We start from the raw sequence: 22,323 nt of genomic DNA, 5'->3' as shown, positions 1-22,323 counted from the left end.
ATTCACAGTAGACAGCATCAAAACAAGTTCTAAAGACAGTTGACATCTAGTGGAAAGCCTTAGGAATTGCAAAATGACCAACCACCCACGTATATTGATAGGCAAACCTACAAACCTCAGATTTCCCACTTCCTGGTTGGCATTTTTCTCAGTTTTTGCCTGCCCATATGAGTTTGTTATACTCACAGACATCATTCAAACAGTTTTAGAAACTTCAGAGTGTTTTCTATCCAAATCTACTAATAATATGCATATATTAGCCTCTAGACTGAGTAGCAGGCAGTTTACTCTGGCACCTTTTCATCCAGCTACCTCAATTACTGCCACCCAGCCATAAGGTTTAACAACACTATAGTTTTGGCAAGTCGGTTAGGACAGTTCTACTTGTGCTGACACATCCTCTCTCTTTGTTCAAAATGGCGTAAGGACAACAAAGTCAAGGTATTGGAGTGGCCATCACAAAGCCCTGACCTCAATCCCATAAAGAATTTGTGGGCAGAACTGAAAAAGCTTGTGTGAGTAAGGAGGCCTACAAACCTGACTCAGTTACACCAGCTCTGTCAGGAGGAATGGGCCAAAATTCACCCAACTTATTGTGGGAAGCTTGTGGAAGGCTACCCAAAACGTTTGACCCAAGTTAAACAATTTAAAGGCTATGCTACCAAATACTAATTGAGTGTATGTAAACTTCTGACCCACTGGGAATGTGATGAAAGAAATAAAAGCTGAAATAATGAATTAATAATGAAATWATGAATTCTCTCAACTCAACTTATTCTGACATTTCACATTCTTAAAATAAAGTGGTGATCCTAACTGACCTAAGACATGGGACTTTTACTAGGATTAAATGTCAGGAATTGTGAAATTTATTTGGCTAAGGTGTATGTAAACTTTGACTTCAACTGTACATACTGTACATTACATACTGTACTTTAACAATGCAATAATGCAACCAAACTTCACCAGCAATGCAAACAACACACAGATATAAGTTTTTTTAATATTAAACAAAATCTGAAATATTGTTTACAAATATGCAAATTAAATGTGCATATTTGCATATCACACAAATCCATTTTTCTGGACACTGGAGGAAGTCAGCCTAATTTAAAATTGTTAACATTGCTTAAGATACTACAGGACCTGACTTATACGTAACATATTGAGGATAAATACTTCTTTCTACCTGTAAAATACTATAGAAAGGTATGTCAAAGTCATTTTTGGAAGATTCTTCTGAAGAGAATGTCATCTAGAGTAGAAATTTGACAATGTATCAACAATTCCCTATGTATAAGTCTGAAGAATAAGTTTAAGGATAACCACGCAACATTTGGTGACTGCAGATGCTTCTGAGGCTGAGAAACACGAGTTGGCGTGTAGGAAAAGTCTGACTTCTGAGGCTGAGAAAACACGAGTTGGCGTGTAGGAAAAGTCTGACTTCTGAGGCTGAGAAACACGAGTTGGCGTGTAGGAAAAGTCTGACTTCTGAGGCTGAGAAACACGAGTTGAAGTGTAGGAAAAGTCTGACTTCCGGGAAATGGCAGTTAAAGACAAGGACACTGAATTTAGACTTAGAAATCACCATCTCTTCAAAGTAAGTTACTATATATAGTCCAGTTTGTTACATTCTCTATGAGATGGGCTTTTAAATTATGTGTGATTCAATGTAGTGGTTTGAAATAATGGATCATCAACATTTTGACATTGTTTTTACTTTTTGAAAAAACAAATATTAATGGGTCAAAATACCAAACAATCGCAAAATTGATAAGTAGATGCAAAAAATGTMATTTTAGCCTGTGGTGCCTGGATTTAATATTAACAGATTATTTTATCAGATACTTATAAGATTGAGTTTTACAAATGAACCTACAATCTCATAAGTATCTTTATCCTCCTTTCATCTCCTTCCTCTCTTCAGATGAGATGAAGACGTTTGCTGGCCAGCAGGTGGAACCGTTGTTCCAGTTCTCCTGGCTGGTGGGGTTCATGTCCCTGCTGCTGTGTGGTTCTGTAGCTCTGGTCCTGGGCTTCACCGTCGACCCCAAGCTGGCCATCGCTGTCTCCCTCAGCCTGCTGGCCTTGCTCTATGTCTGCTTCGGTGAGACCGTCACTCTGTCATCCATTTTCTATGGTCTAGTAGTCGTTCCTATCTGTGATCGTTGGTACATCCCTACCCCCATTGACGTTGAAATGTAAAATGATTAAGCAAAGTTAGGGTTAGGTAATGGTTAAGGTTAGGTTTAGGGTAGCGACGTCCCGAGGATCCCATAGTCTAGTAGCCTATGCTCCCGAGTGGCGCAGCGGTCTAAGGCATTGCATCTCAGTGCTAGAGGTGCCACTACAGACCCTGGTTTGATTCCAGGCTGTATCACAACCGTCCGTGATTGGGAGTCCCATAGGGCGGTGCACAATTGGCCACTTTCAATGACACAGTAAGAGCTCATTCTAACTGTCTGTCTCTCTGGCTTTTCCAAACACTTTCAATGACACAGTAAGAGTTTGACGCAGTAACTCTGTTTGTCTTCCTTTGTTTTGTAGTGGAGGTGGCTTTTAATGATCCAGTTAGGAGATAACAGTTCCCCTCTCTGTGTAGTGGTGGTGTACTTCGGCAGTCGTCGTGAGGGTGAGAACTGGAGCTGGGCGTGGGTGATAAGTACCCGTTTGGCCCGACACATCGGTTACCTGGAGCTGCTACTCAAACTGATGTTTGTCAACCCCCCTGACTTGCCAGAGCAGACCACCCGCGCTCTGCCCGTTAGGTACCCACACACACAAACCACCCATGTCCTGCCCATCAGGTACCTTTATAAGTTGTAGTTTGTGTTTGACCGCTGATTTAATGTCCACCCCTTCCCTTTACTGTTGCAGGTTCCTGTTCACGGACTACAACCGTCTGTCCAGTGTGGGAGGGGAGACCAGCCTGGCAGAGATGATAGCCACCCTGTCTGATGCCTGTGAGAGGGAGTTTGGCTTCATGGCCACCCGCCTCTTCAGGCTTCAAGACAGAGGAATCAAAAGGTAACCAATGAGCAGAGAATCACTAGGCAATGAGCAGAGGAATCACTAGGCAATGAGCAGAGGAATCACTAGCAATGAGCAGAGGAATCACTAGGCAATGAGCAGAGGAATCACTAGGCAATGAGCAGAGATAGGCAATGAGCAGAGTAATCACTAGGCAATGAGCAGAGGAATCCCATCTAGGTAGTGGGCAGAGAATCACTAGGTAGTGGGCAGAGAATCACTAGGTAGTGGGCAGAGAATCACTAGGTAATGACAAATTAGTCAGGTCAGTTTACTTGATTGAATCCCCTTTTTTGGCACTACTTTAAATCACTGTCGGTCACTACATTTATAAATACACCAACCACATACTCTGGTGGTTTTCAGTAAGAACTAGGAACAAAGGGTTGTCTAACAGACAATGACAATAAACATTGTTGTTGCACAAGTTTAGTCAGTAGCCTACCTCCTGCTTCCAAATGTTTTTATGAATACTGAGTACTTTAAAATGGATTGTATTTTAGGGAAGAAGAAGTGGAAGAAAACTTGCTGCGTTCCCTCCTTCGTCATCTTCATCTTCATCCTGGGCTGCCTGATCACCGGCATGGCACTCCTCGCCGTCTTCAAGGTGGATGGGGCCAACCAGACGGTGAACGCCGTGCTGATCGCCATGGCCTGCGCAGTGGGCCTGGCACTGGTGCTCAACTGCCGGACCTGGTGGCAGGTGGCCGACTCGGTGCTCAACTCTCAGAGGAAGAGGCTGCACAGCGCTGCCAACAAGATGCACAAGCTCAAGAGCGAGGGCTTCATGAAGGTAGGGATGGAAGGCCAGTCGTATATATGCGCACAAGCACTTGGAAACACATACACATGCACAAAGCATACACATAAACACACACAAACACACACACACACACACACCTGTTTGATTCTCCCTCTCACCATATCACTGGCTTGTAAGGCTAGTATGACCTTTCTCACCCATCCTCCTCCTCTCTCTGTCTCCATCTCTCCTTCTCTCTCTCTCGCTCTCTCTCCTCCCCCTCTCTCCTCTCTCTCTCTCTTCCTCCCCTCTCCTTCTCTATCTCTCTCACCCATCCTCCTCCTCTCTCTGTCTCCATCTCTCGCTCTCTCTCCTCCCCCTTCCTCCCCTCTCTCTCTCTCCTTATCTCTCTCTCACCCATCCTCCTCCTCTCTCTGTCTCTTGTCTCCTCTCTCTCCTCATCCTCTCCTCCCTTCTCTTCCTCCCTCTCTCTCTCCTCTCACCCATCCTCCTCTCACTCTCTCTCTCCTTCTCTCTCCTCCTCCTTCCTTCTTCCTCACCCATCCTCCTCTCCCTTCCCCCCCCCCTCTCTCTCTCACACCAATCTTCCTCTCTCTCTCTCTCTCTCTCTCTCTCTCTCTCCTTCACATTTCTCATCCCCCTTCTCTCTCTCACCATCCTCTCTCTCTCCTCTCTCCTTCTTTCTCTTATCATCCTCTCCTTCTCTCTTCACCAATCTTCCTCTCTCTCTTCTCCTTCTCCTCTCTCTCTCTCTACCCATACTCCTCTCTCCTTCTTTCTCTCTTCCTCCTCTCCTCTCTCACCCATCCTCCTCTCCTTCCCTCTCTCTCCTCTCTCTCTCTCTCACGCCAATCTTCCTCTCTCCTTCTTTCTCTCTTCCTTCTCTCTCTCTCTTTCTGTCTCCTCCCTCAGGTGTTGAAGAATGAGGTGGAGCTGATGGCGAGGATGGCTAAGACCATCGATGGCTTCACTCAGAACCAGACGCGTCTGGCTGTCATCATAGACGGCCTGGACTCCTGTGAACAGGACAAAGTACTGCAGATGCTGGATACGGTAAGACACACACACACACACACACGCATGCAGCGCTCGGGCACATACACACATGAACACACACGAACATACAGTCACAGGGTGATAGGGTATACAGTATCACTCTGAACAGGAACGGAATGGTTTTGACCAACTGTTTGGACCGCCTCACCCTTTGTGTTGCCTTGGTCTGCAAATGTAGTTATTTCTGAAGACAATCTTTCCCAAGAGAGCAAAGATGACCTAGTTATACTGTACATAGTTATACATCAGTCACAAAGTTTCCAGAAGCTGTCATGGTTTTTCTTATTATTTACAGTAATAGAATTGTCTTTAATCTAATATTCAAGGGACATAGTCATCTGAACCAGCTGTTTCTTGTTTACTAATGAAATCTTTGGTCTGAGGAAATAATGGATCTTTTATGCATGATGTCTTTGTAATAATAAGCAACATCCCTCAAACGTTTAGAGTGATTTATCTAGACATTTGATAGTAGTCACAAAATCTAAGATTTCAATGTCTTTTGCACATTGGGATAATGGAGTTATTAGCTAACCGTGAGCTATGGCAGAAAGAGTTTTAGAATAGATTAGAACAAACTAATATACTGTATCCAACACACACACACACACACACACACACACACACACACACACACACACACACACACACACACACACACCTTTGTTTCTCACACACCTCACCAGAACATACTAAGTGGGGTTCACTCTGGCTTTAGATCGGAGACCAGCACCGCAACTGCACTTATGGCAGTGGCAAATGACATCATAAATGCGCTTGATAAAAAGCAACATTGTGCTGCTCTGTTTGTGGATTCATCTAAGGCATTTGATTCAGTTGACCATGAATTGTTGCTAGCTAAACTCAGTAACATTGGTCTCAGTGAAGGGGCAGTAAATTGGTTTCGGAACTATCTTTCTGACAGAATACAATGTGTATATGCTGACAATAGCTTTCTTCAGATTAATAGAGGTGTGCCCATTTTAGGTTCTATTTTAGCTCCTGTGTTGTTCTCAATTTGTACTAATGATTTGGGAAATGGGATGCAACCAGCAAAGTTACATCTATATGCAGATGATACAGTCATATATTCATGTGCTCCTTCTCTGGTTCAGGCTKTTGAAGAGCTCCAGACTGCTTTTCAGTCACTGCAGGCCTCTCTTTATGGTCTCAAACTGGTCTTGAATGTACAAAAAACAGAATTCATGACCTTTACCAGATCTAGAACTCAGCCAGAGAAGGTTAGCATTGTCACATCTGGTGGCTTATCCATTGAGAAAGTGTCATCCTACAATTACCAAGGTATATGGTTGGGTGACAAGTTGTMCTTTAAAGTTCATATGGATAATCTTGTGAGGAAGCTTAAATTGAAATTGGGTTTTTATTTTCGTTATTAAGACTTGCTTCCCACTTATGACTAGAAAGAAGCTTTTCATGCCACTTTTCTCTCTGTAATTGATCATGGTGACTTGTTGTATATGCATGCAGTCTCCTCTGTCTTACAGAGACTGGACTCTGTTTATCATGAATCCTTGCGCTTTATTACAAATGCCAAGTCACTCACCCAACATTGCACCTTGTACCAAATGGTGGGTTGGAACTCACTATATATGCTCAGAAAGCTACATTTGTATGAGTTTATCTACAAAGCCCTTTTGGGTAAACTCCCTCTTTACCTCTATAGTCTGGTCTCCTTCACCACCATACCCGGTCTGCATGACGGTTGCTACTTAAAGTCCCCAGACATTTACAGCATTAGCCAAGACTGCCTTCTCGTTTTGGCTAACACGTTCTTATTTTCAATGACTGCCTAGGAACGGTAGGTTAACTGCCTCGTTCAGGGGCAGAACGACAGATTTTTACCTTGTCAGCTCGGGGGATTCAATCTTGCAACCTTACAGTTAACTAGTCCAATGCTCTAACCACCTGATTACATTGCACTCCACGAGGTGCCTGCCTGTTACGCGAATGCAGTACAAGCCAAGGGAAGTTGCTAGCTAGCATTAAACTTATCTTTATAGAAAACAATCAATCAATCAATCATAATCACTAGTTAACTACACATGGTTGATGATATTACTAGTTTATCTAGCGTGTCCTGCGTTGCATATAATCGATGCGGTGTGTATCGTTGCTCCAATGTGTACCTACCCATAAACATCAATGCCTTTCTTAAAATCAATACACAGATGTATATATTTTTAAACCTGCATATTTAGCTAAAAGAAATCCAGGTTAGCAGGCAATATTAACCAGGTGAAATTGTGTCACTTCTCTTGCGTTCATTGCACGCAGAGTCAGTGTATATGCAACAGTTTGGGCCGCCTAATTTTCCAGAATTTTACGTAATTATGACATAACATTGAAGGTGTGCAATGTAACAGGAATATTTTGACTTATGGATGCCACCCGTTAGATAAAATACAGAACGGTTCCGTATTTCACTGAAAGAATAAACGTCTGGTTTTCGAGATGATAGTTTCCGGATTCGACCATATTAATGACCTAAGGCTCGTATTTCTGTGTGTTATTATGTTATAACTAAGTCTATGATTTGATAGAGCAGTCTGACTGAGCGGTGGTAGGCAGCAGCACGCTCGTGAGCATTCATTCAAACAGCACTTTCCTGCGTTTTGCCAAAAGCTCTTTGCTGTGCTTCAAGCCTATCAACTCCCGAGATTAGGCTGGTGTAACCGATGTGAAATGGCTAGCTAGTTAGCGGGGTGCGCGCTAATAGCGTTTCAAACGTCACTCGCTCTGAGACTTGGAGTAGTTATTCCCTTTGCTCTGCATTGGTAACACTGYATCGAGGGTGGCTGTTGTCGTTGTGTTCCTGGTTCGAGCCCCGGCCTTAAGGCACTACATGTATAGTCAATTTACCTGTACCTACATGGACATATTACCTCAACTAACCTGTGCCCCCGCACATTGACTCTGTACCAGGACCCCCTGTATATAGCCTCGTTACTGTTATTTTATTGTTGCTCTTTAATTATTTGTTATTTTTCTATTTTTAATTTGTTGTTTACATTAGTTAATACTTTCTTAACACTTATTTTTTCTTAACTGCATTGTTGGTTAAGGGCTTGTGAGTAAGGATTTCACTAAGACTTTCACCTGTTGTATTCGGCGCATGTGACATAACATTTGATTTGTATTGATAGTTGCTGCCTTCTTGGCGTGGTCTTCCTTGAAAAAGAGGCTGGGTCTCAATGGGCTTTTCCTGGTTAAATAAAGGCTAAATAAAAAATAAAAAATATGTATCCTGTTCCTCTCCACCAGGTGAGAGTGCTCTTCTCCAAAGGCCCCTTCATCTCCATCTTYGCCAGCGACCCCCACATCATCATCAAGGCCATCAACCAGAACCTGAACAGCGTGCTCAGGGACTCCAACATCAACGGCCATGACTACATGAGAAACATCGTCCACCTGCCGGTCTTCCTCAACAGCCGGGGGTTGAGCAGCGCCAGAAAGATGTGTGTGGCAGCGCCCGCTAACGGAGACACCGGAAACTCAGACGGTAATCCAAACCATTCAGACGGTAAAGACAGACTCACACACACACACGCCCTGCCCTGTATGAAAGGAGCTGTAAAAATCTCAGACCACACAYACACGGGCATGTACACACATGAACACACACATTCAGGCATACACACAAATTAACACACTCACATCCACCTTCGCATTCAGATATGTACACCGGCACACACTTAACTGTATGTGTCAAATCATTGGCTAATATTAGGTCTGGTTTCTCATCTCCTGTCTTTGTTGATATCTGTGTCCAGGCTGGCATGAGGAGCTGGACAGGAAGCTATCCCAGCACAGCATCGGAGAGATGACCAAGTTTGGCAGCAAGACAACCCTGAACCGCAGGGTAAGAGAGAGAAGAGAGAGTGTGTGTGTGTGTGTGTGGGTGGGTGGCCTGGTGCTTGACCCCAACCTGTTGGGTTCCCAAAGAGTACAGGCATATGGGTCAACACCGCCCGTCACCAATAGTATGGTCAAAGGACTTCAGAGGTGTCATCATTAAATCAATATAATAACCACACGTCTACACATTAACAGGTTGTCACTTGTTCCCTTCAGAGGGCCCTGCTTTTGTTTTCTGTTCAAAAGTACTGCACTATAAAGGAAATAGGGCTCCATTTGGGACGCAGACAGTAAAAAGCCAATAGCTGGAAATACGCAATAGGAAATAACTACAACTTCTGTGCATTAGGATCTCTTGACTCAATTGTGTTTTTAGAACCCAGTGTGACTGTCCAGCTACTGCGCTTATTGTGACTTTAATCCAATGAGGCTTAATCCAATCTGCTGCGTTTCTCCCCCACCAAGCCACATGATGTGCAGTACAGTGTGACTTTAATGTGAGTGGAACCAGCCTGATTGCTGTGTTCACCATTCTATTCCATATCACTCATCAGTCTGGCATTCCTCCACATTGAGACTGTTTGACCCTATGCTATGTCTGCACATCTATTGGAGAAAGGCCATACTGATACGTGTGGTAAAACAGAATGGTGAACACAGCGATCAGGTTGCTTCCACCAGACTAATGCGACCACTCCAGCTGGAACCTACCCTAACCTTAAAGGGGTGATCTGCAGTTGCTACATCCATGGACTTAATCAATTAATAATATGTACCCATTGATTCTTGAAGAATATAACTTATAAATGCCTCATGAGTTTAGTTCAACTGTCACACTCCATGAGAACCCAATGTTTGCAAACAACGTAAATGTAAACAAACACTGTATAGCCTCAAATCAGGGTTAAAACTATACTTTTGATATCATGGATGGTCTGTCCTTGTATCCTTAGCTCTGTCTATGAATTTGAGAGTGGTTACATTTCTCCAGCCCCATCCTTCAGCTTTTTCCCAAAACAGTAGCCGGGTCACGCTTTGTTATATAACTGCAGATTACTCCTTTAACCTTAAACTCAAGCCCCTCTTATTCTATTGAGACCCCAGGTGTTATGTACTCAAGGACCTATGCCAAATCTCAGACTCAATTTGTCACATTTTTCCATTATATTCCCATTTTCTCTACTTTTGAAATATAAGTACACCACATGACTATAAGTATGTGGACACCTGCTCGTCGAACATCTTATTCCAAAATCGAGCGCAATCATGGGCATTAATATGGAGTTGGTCCCCCCTTTGCTGCTATAACAGCCTCCACTCTTCTGGGAAGGCTTTCCACTAGATGTTGGAACAGTGGTGCAGGGACTTGCTTCCATTCAGCCACAAGAGCATTAGTGAGGTTACTGAGTTACAGTTCATATAAGCAAATAAATTAGGCACTAATCTATGGATTTCACATGACTGTTGGTCACAGGTACCTTCAAATAAAAAGGTAGGGGTGTGGATCAGAAAACCAGTCAGTATCTGGTGTGACCACCATTTGCATCATGCAACGCGACACGTCTTCGCATAGAGCTGTTGATTGTGGCCTTTGGAATGTTGTCCCACTCCTCTTCAATGGCTGTTGCTGGATATCAAATCAAATGTTATTTGTCACATGCTCCGAATACAACAGGTGTAGTAGACCTTACCGTGAAATGCTTACTGACAAGCCCTTAACCACAATGCAGTTTTAAGAAAATAGAGTTAAGAGTTAAAATATTTACTCAATAAAATTAAATAAATTATCAAATAAAAAGTAACACAAAATAACAATAACAAGGCTATATACAGGGGGTACCGGTACAGAGTCAATGTGCAAGGATACAGGTTAGTCGAAGTAATTTGTACATGTAGGCAGGGGTAAAGTAACAACTATGCATAGATAATAAACAGCGAGTAGCAGCAGTGTAAAAACAGGGGGGGTGTCAATGCAAAAAGTCTGGGGGGCCATTTGATTCATCAGTCTTATTGCTTGGGGGTAGAAGCAGTTAAGGAGCCTCTTGGACCTAGACTTGGTGCTCCGGTACTGCTTGCCGTGCGGTAGGAGAGAGAACAGTCTATGACTAGGGTGGCTGGAGTCTTTGACAATTTTTGGGGCCTTCCTCTGACACCGATATTGGCGGGAACTGGAACACGCTGTCGTACACGTCGATCTAGAGCATCCCAAACATGCTCAATGGGTGACATGTCTGGTGAGTATGCAGGCCTTGGAAGAACAGACATTTCCAGCTTCTAGGAATTGTGTACAAATCCTTGCAACATGGGGCCGTGCATTATTGTGCTGAAATARGAGGTGATGGCGGCGGATGAATGGCACGACATTGGGCCTCAGRATCTCGYCACGGAATCTCTGTGCATTCAAATTGCCATCGATAAAATGCAATTGTGTTCATTGTCAGCAGCTTATGCATACCCATAACATAACSCCWCCACCACCATGGGGCACTCTGTTCACAACGTTGACATCAGCAAACCGCTTGCCCACACAACGAAATACACGCTGTCTGCCATCTGCTCGGTACAGTTGAAACCGGGATTCATCTGTTAAGAGCACACTTCTGCAGCGTGACAGTGGCCATCAAAGGTGAGCATTCACCCACTTGAGTCTGTTACAACGACGAACTGCAGTTAGGTCAAGACCCTGGTGAGGATGATGAGCATGCAGATGAGCTTTCCTGAGACAGTTTCTGACAGTTTATGCAAACCCACAGTTGCATCAGCTGTCTTGGTGGCTGGTCTCAGACGATCCCGCAGGTGAAGAAGCCGGATGTAGAGGTCCTGGGCTGGAGTGATAACACGTGGTCTGCGGTTGTGAGGCCAGTTGGACGTAATGCCAAATTCTCTAAAATGCTGTTGGAGGTGGCTTATGGTAGAGAAATTAACATAAAATTCTCTGGCAACAGCTCTGGTGAACATTCCTGCAGTCAGCATGCCAATTGCACGCTCCCTCAAAACTGAAACATCTGTGTCATTGTGTTGTGTGACAAAACTGCACATTTTAGAGTGGCCTTTTGTCTCCAGCACGAGGTGCACCTATGTAATGATCATGCTTTTTAATCAGCTTATAGTATGCCACACCTGTCAGGTGTTGATTATTTCTTGGCAAAGGAGAAATGCTCACTAACATTTTAGAAAATGCTCACTCAAAATTTGAGGGAAATAAGCTTTTTTGTGCGTATGGGAAATGTCTGGGATCTTTTATTTCAGGTGTGTGTGTGTGTGTGTGTGTGTGTGTGTGTGTGTGTGTGTGTGTGTTGTGGTGTTGTGTGTGTGTGTGTGTGTGTGTGTGTTGTGTGGGTGTTGTGCGCGCGTGTGTGTATGTATTATATAATATATATACAGTGGGAGAACAAATATTGATACACTGCCGATTTTGCAGGTTTTCCTACTTACAAAGCATGTAGAGTCGTGAATTTTTATCATAGGTACACTTCAAACTGTGAGAGACGGAATCTAAAACAAAAATCCAGAAAATCACTTGTATTGATTTTTAAATAATTAATTTGCATTTTATTGCATGACATAAGTATTGATCACCTACCAACCAGTAAGAATTCCGGCTCTCACAGACCTGTTAGTTTTTCTTTAAGAAGCCCTCCTGTTCTCCACTCATTACCTGTATTAACTGCACCTGTTTGAACTCGTTACCTATATAAAAGACACCTGTCCACACACTCAATCAAACAGATTCCAACCTCTCCACAATGGCCAAGACCAGAGAGCTGTGTAAGGACATCAGGGATAAAAATTGTAGACCCTGCCACAAGGCTGGGATGGGCTACAGGACAATAGGCAAGCAGCTTGGTGAGAAGGAAACAACTGTTGGCGCAATTATTAGAAAATGGAAGAAGTTCAAGATGACGGTCATCAACCTCGGTCTGGGGCTTCATGCAAGATTTCACCTCGTGGGGCATCAATGATCATGAGGAAGGTGAGGGATCAGCCCAGAACTACACGGCAGGACCTGGTCAATGACCTGAAGAGAGCTGGGACCACAGTCTCAAAGAAAACCATTAGTAACACACTACGCCGTCATGGATTAAAATCCTGCAGCGCACGCAAGGTCCCCCTGCTTAAGCCAGTGCATGTCAGGCCTGTCTGAAGTTGCCAATGACCATCTGGATTGATCCAGAGGAGGAATGGGAGAAGGTCATGTGGTCTGATGAGACAAAAATAGAGCTTTTTGGTCTAACTCCACTCGCCGTGTTTGGAGGAAGAAGAAGTATGAGTACAACCCCAAAGAACACCATCCCAACCGTGAAGCATGGAGGTGGAAACATCATTCTTTGGGGATGCTTTTCTGCAAAGGGGACAGGACGACTGCACCGTATTGAGGGGAGGATGGATGGGGCCATGTATCGCGAGATCTTGGCCAACAACCTCCTTCCCTCAGTAAGAGCATTGAAAGATGGGTCGTGGCTGGGTCTTCCAGCATGACAACGACACGAAACACACAGCCATGGCAACTAAGGAGTGGCTCCGTAAGAAGCATCTCAAGGTCCTGGAGTGGCCTAGCCAGTCTCCAGACCTGAACCCAATAGAAAATCTTTGGAGGGAGCTGAAAGTCCGTATTGCCCAGCGACAGCCCCGAAACCTGAAGGATCTGGAGAAGATCTGTAGGGAGGAGTGGGCCAAAATCCCTGCTGCAGTGTGTGCAAACCTAGTCAAGAACTACAGGAAAACGTATGATCTCTGTCATTGCAAACAAAGGTTTCTGTACCAAATATTAAGTTCTGCTTTTCTGATGTATCAAATACTTATGTCATGCAATAAAATGCAAATTAATTACTTAAAAATCATACAATGTGATTTTCTGGATTTTTGTTTTAGATTCCGTCTCTCATAGTTGAAGTGTACCTATGATAAAAATTTTACAGACCTCTACATGCTTTGTAAGTAGGAAAACCTGCAAAATCGGCAGTGTATCAAATACTTGTTCTCCCCACTGTATATAAATAAAAGCAATATCGCACGAGGGGGTGTGGTAAGGACTGTTCTTCGCATGACGCAACATGGAGTGCCAGGATACAGCCATTAGCCATGGTATATTGGCCATATACCACAAACCCCAGAGGTGCCTATTTGCTATTATAAACTGGTTACCAACGTAATTAGAGCAGTAAAAATAAATGCTTTGTCATACCCGTGGTATATGGTCTGATAAACCACGGCTGTCAGCCAATCAGCATTCAGGGCTCGAACCACCCAGTTTATATATATATATCTATATCATGCTATATTACATGTGACAGTTTAACACTGTGTAAACAGCAAACCGTATCTGATTGTTTCCTCTCATGCGTTAATATAATGTTAATATGTGTTTGCTCTGTGTAAGCTTGGGCGATATACCGTTTATAGACGACGGTGTGATGTTCCAAGTGGCTTGATGTCAAGAGCAAGTTTCTTGTTTACAGCAGAGACATTCAATCCCCTCGTGGATCAAGATCCCTGTTGTTTTGTGCATCCCCCTCCCCCAGAAATACATATACAGTACAGTGCCTTCAGAAAGTATTCAGACCCCTTGACTTTTTCCACATTTTGTTACGTTACATCCTTATTCTAAAATGTATTAAATTGGTTTTTTTTACTCATCAATCTACACACAATACCCCATAATGACAAAGCAAAAACAGGTTTTTAGAAATGTTTGCTAATTTATTAAAAATTAAAAACATATCACATTTACGTAAGTATTCAGACCCTTTACTCAGTACTTTGTTGAAGCACCTTTGGCAGCGATTACAGCCTTGAGTCTTCTTGGGTTTGACGCTACAAGCTTGGCACACCTGTATTTGGGGAGTTTCTCCCATTMTTCTCTGCAGATCCACTCAAGCTCTGTCAAGTTGGATGGGGAGCATCACTGCACAGCTATTTTCAGGTCTCTCCAGAGATGTTAGATTGGGTTCAAGTCCGGGGTCTTGCTGGGCCACTCGAGGACACTCAGAGACTTGTCCCGAAGCCACTCCTGCTTTGTCTTGGCTGTGTGCTTAGGGTCATTGTCCTGTTGGAAGGTGAACCTTCGCCCCAATCTGAGGTCCTGAGCACTCTGGAGCAGGTTTTCATCAAGGATCTCCCTGTAGTTTGCTCTGTTCATCTTTGCTTCGATCCTGACTAGTCTCCCAGTCCCTGCCGCTGAAAAACATCCCCACAGCATGATGCTGCCACCACCATGCTTCACTTTAGGGATGGTGCCAGGATTCCTCCAAACGTGACGCTTGGCATTCGGACCAAATAGTTCAATCTTGGTTTCATCAGATCAGAGAATGTTGTTTCTCATGGTCTGAGATKCTTTAGGTGCCTTTTTGCAAACTCCAAACAGGCTGTCATGTGCCTTTTACTGGGGAGTGGCTTCCGTCTGGCCACTCTACTATCATAAAGGCCTGATTGGTGGAGTGGTGCAGAGATGGTTGTCCTTCTGGAAGGTTCTCCTCGGTCAGAGTGACCATCGGGTTCTTTGTCACCTCCCTGACCAAGGCCCTTTTCCCCCGATTGCTCAGTTTGGCTGGACGGGCAGCTCTAGGAAGAGTATTGGTGCTTCCAAACTTCTTCCATTTAAGAATGATGGAGGCCACTGTGTTCTTGGGGACATTCAATGTTGCAGAATATTTTTGGTACCCTTCCCCAGATCTGTGCCTCGACACAATCCAGTGTCAGGGGCTCTACGGACAATTCCTTCAACCTCATGGCTTGGTTTTTACTCTGACATGCACTGTCAACTGTAGGACCTTTATATATACAGGTGTGTGCCTTTCCAAATCAATTGAATTTACCACAGGTGGACTCCAATCAAGTTGTAGAAACATCTCAAGGATGATCAATGGAAACAGGATGCACCTGAGCTCAATTTTGAGTCTCATAGCAGAGGGTCTGAATACCTATGTACATAAGGTATTTTTTAAATATTTTTTTCATAAATTTGCAAACATTTCTATAAACCTGTTTTCGCTTTGTCATTATGGGTTATTGTGTGTAGATTGATTGTGAAACAAAGTTGTAATCAATTTTAGAATAAGGCTGTGACGTAACAAAATGTGGAAAAAGTAAAGGCATCTGAATATGTTCCGAATGAACTGTGTATATAATGCCCAACCATATATCTATTATTATAATATATGTTACTGTTATATATATTTTTGTAAATAGCGCCCCTTTTGTGCACTTCCGGTAATACCCTACACCCCGGTATGGTAATCTGGATACCTCCCAACCATATGTCTCTGCATAGGACACGTACCGGCGACGTCAGATGCAGAGGACTGTGACACGGCAGATGTCCTTTGACCTGAGCAAGCTGCTGGTGACAGAAGACTGGTTCAGTGACATCAGCCCCCAGACCATGAGGAGGCTGCTCAACATCGTCTCTGTCACAGGTGGGTCAACACACACCCACGTTGACTCACGCGTCCACACACACATATGGACACACCTACACACACATGCACACCCACATGTGCGCATGTACGCATGCACATGCGCACACACAGACACACACACTAGAGGTCTTCACAGATATACCCGAACCCGATTACCTGAGATCCGAACAGGTCGGATCCACATTTCTGTAGTTGACCCTTGGATCCCGGGTCGGATCACGCTCGGTGGCCATGGACCTCGGATCTGCTGAAAATATGTGAAATATCAACCAGATCCAAAATTATATTTGAAGAAGAAAATATCCTGATGAAAATAAATATCCTGATGAAAATATATCCTCTATAAATCACATTTGCTACGCGTGGCATTTGGTTCAGTCAATAGCATTAATCTCTCTCCGCTGCCTCTCTCTGTCTGGCTTGAGCTATAGTGAACTTGCAACATTGTTTCAACTGGGCCCTCACTGTTTCCCAGACACAGCTGTGTTCAGAGAAGTGTTCAGATAGCCTATTTTATGACGTTTCCACTGGAGATATGGAATCAGCAATATGTTGCTATTTCACACCAAGGCGCAGAGGTTACTTAAGCCCATCGAGAAGTCTGATATTGGAAMGATTTTTCAAATACAGTAAGGAACTATGGTCATTCACAATGGATGTACAACACTCTGTTGGCTTTCTGTGTGTGGTGACAAAATAAATACTTTGAGAGGCTCGGCTGGTCATAAGTGGTGTTGAGTTAAAGAAATGGCCTACTATCAGACATACCCAAATGGGAACTTTTATAGGCCTACATTTGTGCACATTTGTACTTCTATGCATGCTGAAGCAAAATATATAAAAAAAATAAACATGAAGAAAAAGGGCAAACAATTCACACAATGAAACAATGAATGCGCACAAAGCGCATTCTGGAGAGAGACGCCTATAGTGCCTTTTAGCCACACACCCCTTCTTCTGGTATCGACGTTTTAAATTAGGGATGTCATTTATGAAAATCCTAAACTAACACACACACTTTGTTTACCACAAGTTTACCCACTGAGTTTACTACATGAACCACAATGAACCATACAGATTATGGATGAATTTTATTGAGGAAAGCATGTTAGTTTTGTCCAGTCTGACTTACACAATGCTGGTCTGTCTATAGGTCGTCTGCTGAGGGCAAATCAGATTATGTTTAACTGGGACCGCCTGGCATCGTGGATCAACCTTACTGAGACCTGGCCCTACAGGACCTCCTGGCTCATCTTGTTCCTGGAGGAGACTGAAGGCATCCCTGACCAGGCCGCCCTCAAGACTATCTACGAGAGGTAATGTAGAGACCCCGTAAAACTAATCCATCTAGAGAGGTATATACTGTAGTCCCCTCTACACCTATAAAACTGGGCACCTCAAGTGACATCTAGCAGAGTAATATACTGTAAGTTCCCCTCTACACCTATAAAACTGGGCCACGCTTCAAGACCATTAGCAGAGGTTATATACTGTAGTCCCCCTCTTAACACCTATAAAAACTGGGGCCACCCTCAAGCCATCTAGCAGAGGTAATATACTGTAGTTTCCCTCTCACCTATAAACTGGGCCACCCTCGAAGACCATCTAGCAGAGGTAATATACTGTAGTCCCCCTCTACACCTATAAAACTGGGCCACCCTCAAGACCATCTAGCAGAGGTAAATACTGTAGTCCCCCTCTACACCTATAAAACTGGCACCCTCAGACCATCTAGCAGAGGTATATATACTGTAGTCCCCCTCTACACCTATAAACTGGGCCCCCTCAAGACCATCTAGCAGAAGATTACTGTAGTCCCCCTCTACACCTATAAACTGGGCCACCTCAAGACCATCTAGCAGAGGTAATATACTGTAGTCCCCTCTACACCTATAAAACTGGGCCACCCTCAAGACCATCTAGCAGAGGTAATATACTTGTAGTCCCCCTCTACACCTATAAAAACTGGGCCACCCTCAAGACCATCTAGCCAGAGTAATATCTGTAGTCCCCCTCTACACCTATAAAACTGGCCACCCTCAAGACCATCTAGCAGAGGTAATATACTGTATCCCCTCTACACCTATAAAAACTGGGCCACCCTTCAAGACCATCTAGCAGAGGTAATATACTGTAGTCCCCCTCTACACCTATAAAACTGGGCCACCCTCAAGACCATCTAGCAGGGTAATTATACTGTAGTCCCCCTCTAACCTATAAACTGGGCCCCCCTCAACATCTAGCAGAGGGAATATACTGTAGTCCCCCTCTACACCTATAAAACTGGGCCACCTCAAACCTCTAGCAGAGGTATGCCATTTTTACTGTATATCCCCAACCCTTTCCCAACCTTAAAAGGTCTTCTTGAAACACCTGTCCTAATTATAGAACTTAGGAACTGTTTAGTTGCGTGAGAGAGGGTTTTATTTCATTTTGAATGATCTGTCTGAAAATGTGAGGCCAAAGAAGAACTACATTTTCACAAAAAGACACAGTGGAAAAGTTATTATCGAAGAAAGAATACATTTACTCCCACTGATCCAGTGAGAGAGGTACATCYCAAATGGCACCCTATTCCCTATATAGTGCACTACGGCAGGTCGCCTGGTGGGTAGGAGCATTGGGCCAGGAACTGAAAGGTTGCTGGATCGAATCCCTGAGCTGACAAGGTAAAAATCTGTCGTTCTGCCCCTGAGCAAGGCAGTTAACCCACTGTTCCCCCGGGCACCGATGACATGGATGTCGATTTAAGGCAGCCCCCCCCCCCAGCACATCTCGGATTCAGAGGGGTTGGGTTAAATGCAGAAGACACATTTCAGTTGATGCGTTTAGTTGTACCACTGACTAGGTATCCCCCTTTCTTTTCCTTTTGTACAAGAGTAGTGCACTATATAGGGAACAGGGTGCCATTTGGAACACATAAAATCTCTGACGTGATGAAACAGTCAGATTAGTCACTGGGCAATAAGGATTAGTTAAATTGGTTGAATCGTCATTATAATTGCATCCCATTGGTTGGATTATTGTATTTTAATGTCAGTTACTTCTCAGACAGAAGCTTAGTCGCTGCAAAATAAAGTTGGGTGATTTTTCGTGTGTAAAAGGGTGTTGCCAAATATAAATAATGACTTATGTTCTATTCACGTTTTTGCCCCTGAATGATTCAAATGTCCTTCATTGTCACTCCAAATACAATAATATGTCATTCAAAAGACTCTAATCCATGAAGCTCACAGAATCATTATTTTTAGAAAGGAAAATGACATTTTCTTCATTGCAATTTATTCCCTGTTTTTGGATATAGATATATTTTATGTATGTTTTTGTATTTACATTTTATTGTTGGTCAGCTGCGAAAAATGTCAAACTAAAGAAGCAACCTTTCAGTGTAGAAGAGCTGTAGCTCTTTCCTCGCCTGTCTTCATTAGGCTTCAGTCTTACCTCTGGTGTTTTAGGATCTCCAAGAACATTCCGACCACTAAAGACGTGGAGCCCCTGTTGGAGATTGATGGGGATGTGCGTAGCTTCGAGGTGTTCCTCTCCTCTCGGACACCTGTCCTCAATGCGCGCGACATCAAAACCTTCCTACCCTGCACCGTCAACCTCGACCCCAAACTACGAGAGATCATCGCAGGTGAGGAGAGCATATTTGTGTTTGTGTCACCGAATAATCAGGGTTCCACACAAATAATTCCAATACGTTTTGGTATTATTATGCAGGCATCCATTCTCTTTCCAACTTGAATAACAACTTGCAGATTTTGGAATGTATCATGAATTTGTCAGATGAGTTAGTCATTATGGTTTCATGTCTATGTGCAGATCCAACTTTTTTTCCGGACTTTACATTATAAATTACATTATAACATTTAATGACACATTTCTCTTTACCTGTCTGTCTCTTCTTTCCCCCCAGACGTGCGTGCTGCCAGGGAACAGATGAGCATCAGAGCGGTGACCTATCCCAGCCTGCCCCTGCAGGAAGCCGCGCCCCGCCCCACCTCAGTCTACAGCCAGCAGTCAGGCATGTCCGCCTGCTCCCCCTCCACCTCCTTCAACGGGCACTTCAACCCCCCAGGGCTGGTGTCCCCACCGCCCCACAGCAGCAACTACAGTGGTATGGCTGGCCCCCAGCACCCCTTCTATAACAGGGTGAGTGTATGAGAAAGAACACCCTCATGTCGCCAAGGACATTGCTATTCTATATAGGACTGAGAAGGGCCTGGTTCCAAACGGAATGACCAAAGTTTCACTTGTAGATCGTCTGGCTCGTGTCAGTTAACTCATTCAGTCATATGCTGCCTGGTAGGCGATCACTGACGGCCTCTGTAATCAAACAAAGGGCTTTGAACCTCAACACATTCCTTACATTTCCCACCTTGTTATCGTCCCCCTTCTCACTTTGTGGGACACTTCTGGTTTATAATTTGCAGAGCTGTCTTGTTATTTATAGTTCCCATTTAAGTTGAAGTCTCTGTGCTGTAACATGATGAGGTGTTTTGTACTGTGTGACCCCTTGTTTGTACATAGATACATACATTCATACATACGTACACTAAGTACGCATGTATGTATGTATTTGACATGCTGTTGCTGTTTAATTTGCTTCAGTCTGTATTTCATAATATCTCAGACACCTCAATTGTTACGCTGGTTTCATATTTAAGTGTTGTATTTTTATTTTATTTCACCCCATGGTAAATGTGTTTCCTTTCTCCCTGGTATTCCCCTCCCTCCAGCCATATTTTCCCCATCATGTTTACCAGCTGCCACGCCAGTATGTGGGCAGTTTCCCTGTTCATGCTCCTCCACCACGCCCATTCCCACTTAAAAGTGGCTTTCCCCGGGATCCGAGCAGTGGACTCGTAAGTATTAGAGGTAGTGAGTAGAGATAGTTCATCTAGAATGGATGTATAACCATGTTATAGAGAGAGAAATGATTTTCCTTTCAAATTTCATTAGCTTATATATGCTTGTTTGAACCTTCTGATTTGGGTTGTTTGAACATCAGAACATTCCGATTCGGATTCTATCAGAGATGTTCATCTCACCAGATAACCCACCCCCTATTGCAGAAACATGCTTCCACTCTCCCTTTCTCTTTCTTTGTCAGACAACCTCCCACACAGACACACACACAGACAGGGCTCTAAAGTGCAACCGAGTTTGGTCTCATATCCGACAAAATATTTTTCTGTGCGACCAGTAGTTTTATTTTGAAAGCACTGTGCGACTAGGAAACAAATCTCCCAGATAATTGTTGTAGTGATAAGGCTTCCCTGTACTGAAAGTGTATGAGTGCCCTAGAGAAAACAGCTGATTCGATAGGGTTATGGTTGCTCCATTACTACAGAGAAAACGGCTTGCTTCTAGCCCAACCAGGTCAAAAGATTTGACCCATATTACCGGGGCAACATTTGTATCTGTAGCAAATCGCCGGGACCGACTTTTACATTCATAAACCATGTCGTGGGCCGTTGTAAAACTACTTGTGCGTTAACCACTTGTTTACACATTGTTCAGTCATATTACCTCATTGGCTAGCTAGCTAACAACCTGGTAACTTTACCAGTATATCCAAACATTTGGGGTCACCGATAGGAAAAGGGACAGCTTCTWCAGGAGATCAATGATCATAGCAATGAATGAATTACATATCTCTTGCGTGTTGTCATCACAAATCTGACGTTTTTAAGAGACAGTGTACACTGTTCAATGTAATCCATCTCAATAGGAAAATCGAGCTTTAACACAATGTAGAAACCTATTATTACACATAGTATTTTGTCATTTCAATGACAGTTATTCCTATCAAAATTGTAGCTTTTATAATAACCAAATTTCTTTACAATGTTACATGTTAGTTTCTAGGGCTCAACATGTCCTTCAAAAGCAGCTAGAATTCATATAAGCCCGATATAGGCTGTGTATGCTGTATATGCTCCTAGATTTCATGTGGTGCTCCTAGATTTCATGTGGTGCTCCTAACTTTTTTAATTTGGCCAATGAAAAATTATAATTTAGAGCTCTGTACACAGACACAAACACACAGAGAAACTAGAAACACAGAAACATTGACCCTGCTATTACAGCATCCAACTGTCCAAAAAAACACTGAACGCCGCAGTGACATCAAAAACATTATTCTCATCCTCACAATGAAGGCATGCCCGCTCTCTC

At 43.5% G+C, this 22,323-nt stretch overlaps 1 protein-coding gene across 1 annotated transcript in view; it reads left to right on the top strand.

Moving 5' to 3' along the window:
• LOC111954185 (kinase D-interacting substrate of 220 kDa B-like) overlaps positions 1-22,323 on the top strand; it is a 52,505-nt gene that overhangs the window by 18,238 nt on the left and 11,944 nt on the right. The window contains 12 exon segments of the mRNA XM_070435937.1: positions 1,928-2,107; positions 2,603-2,768; positions 2,878-3,003; positions 3,005-3,027; positions 3,534-3,823; positions 4,706-4,846; positions 8,132-8,369; positions 8,641-8,729; positions 15,996-16,140; positions 17,297-17,459; positions 19,599-19,777; positions 20,060-20,295. Coding sequence (XP_070292038.1) covers positions 1,928-2,107; positions 2,603-2,768; positions 2,878-3,003; positions 3,005-3,027; positions 3,534-3,823; positions 4,706-4,846; positions 8,132-8,369; positions 8,641-8,729; positions 15,996-16,140; positions 17,297-17,459; positions 19,599-19,777; positions 20,060-20,295 — 1,976 coding nt within the window.

This window comes from Salvelinus sp. IW2-2015, linkage group LG28 (assembly GCF_002910315.2).
Source record: "Salvelinus sp. IW2-2015 linkage group LG28, ASM291031v2, whole genome shotgun sequence".
NCBI classification, from domain to species: Eukaryota; Metazoa; Chordata; class Actinopteri; order Salmoniformes; family Salmonidae; genus Salvelinus; species Salvelinus sp. IW2-2015.
Note: the sequence above shows the minus strand (reverse complement) of the source record. Positions and strands in the feature narration are given on the sequence as shown.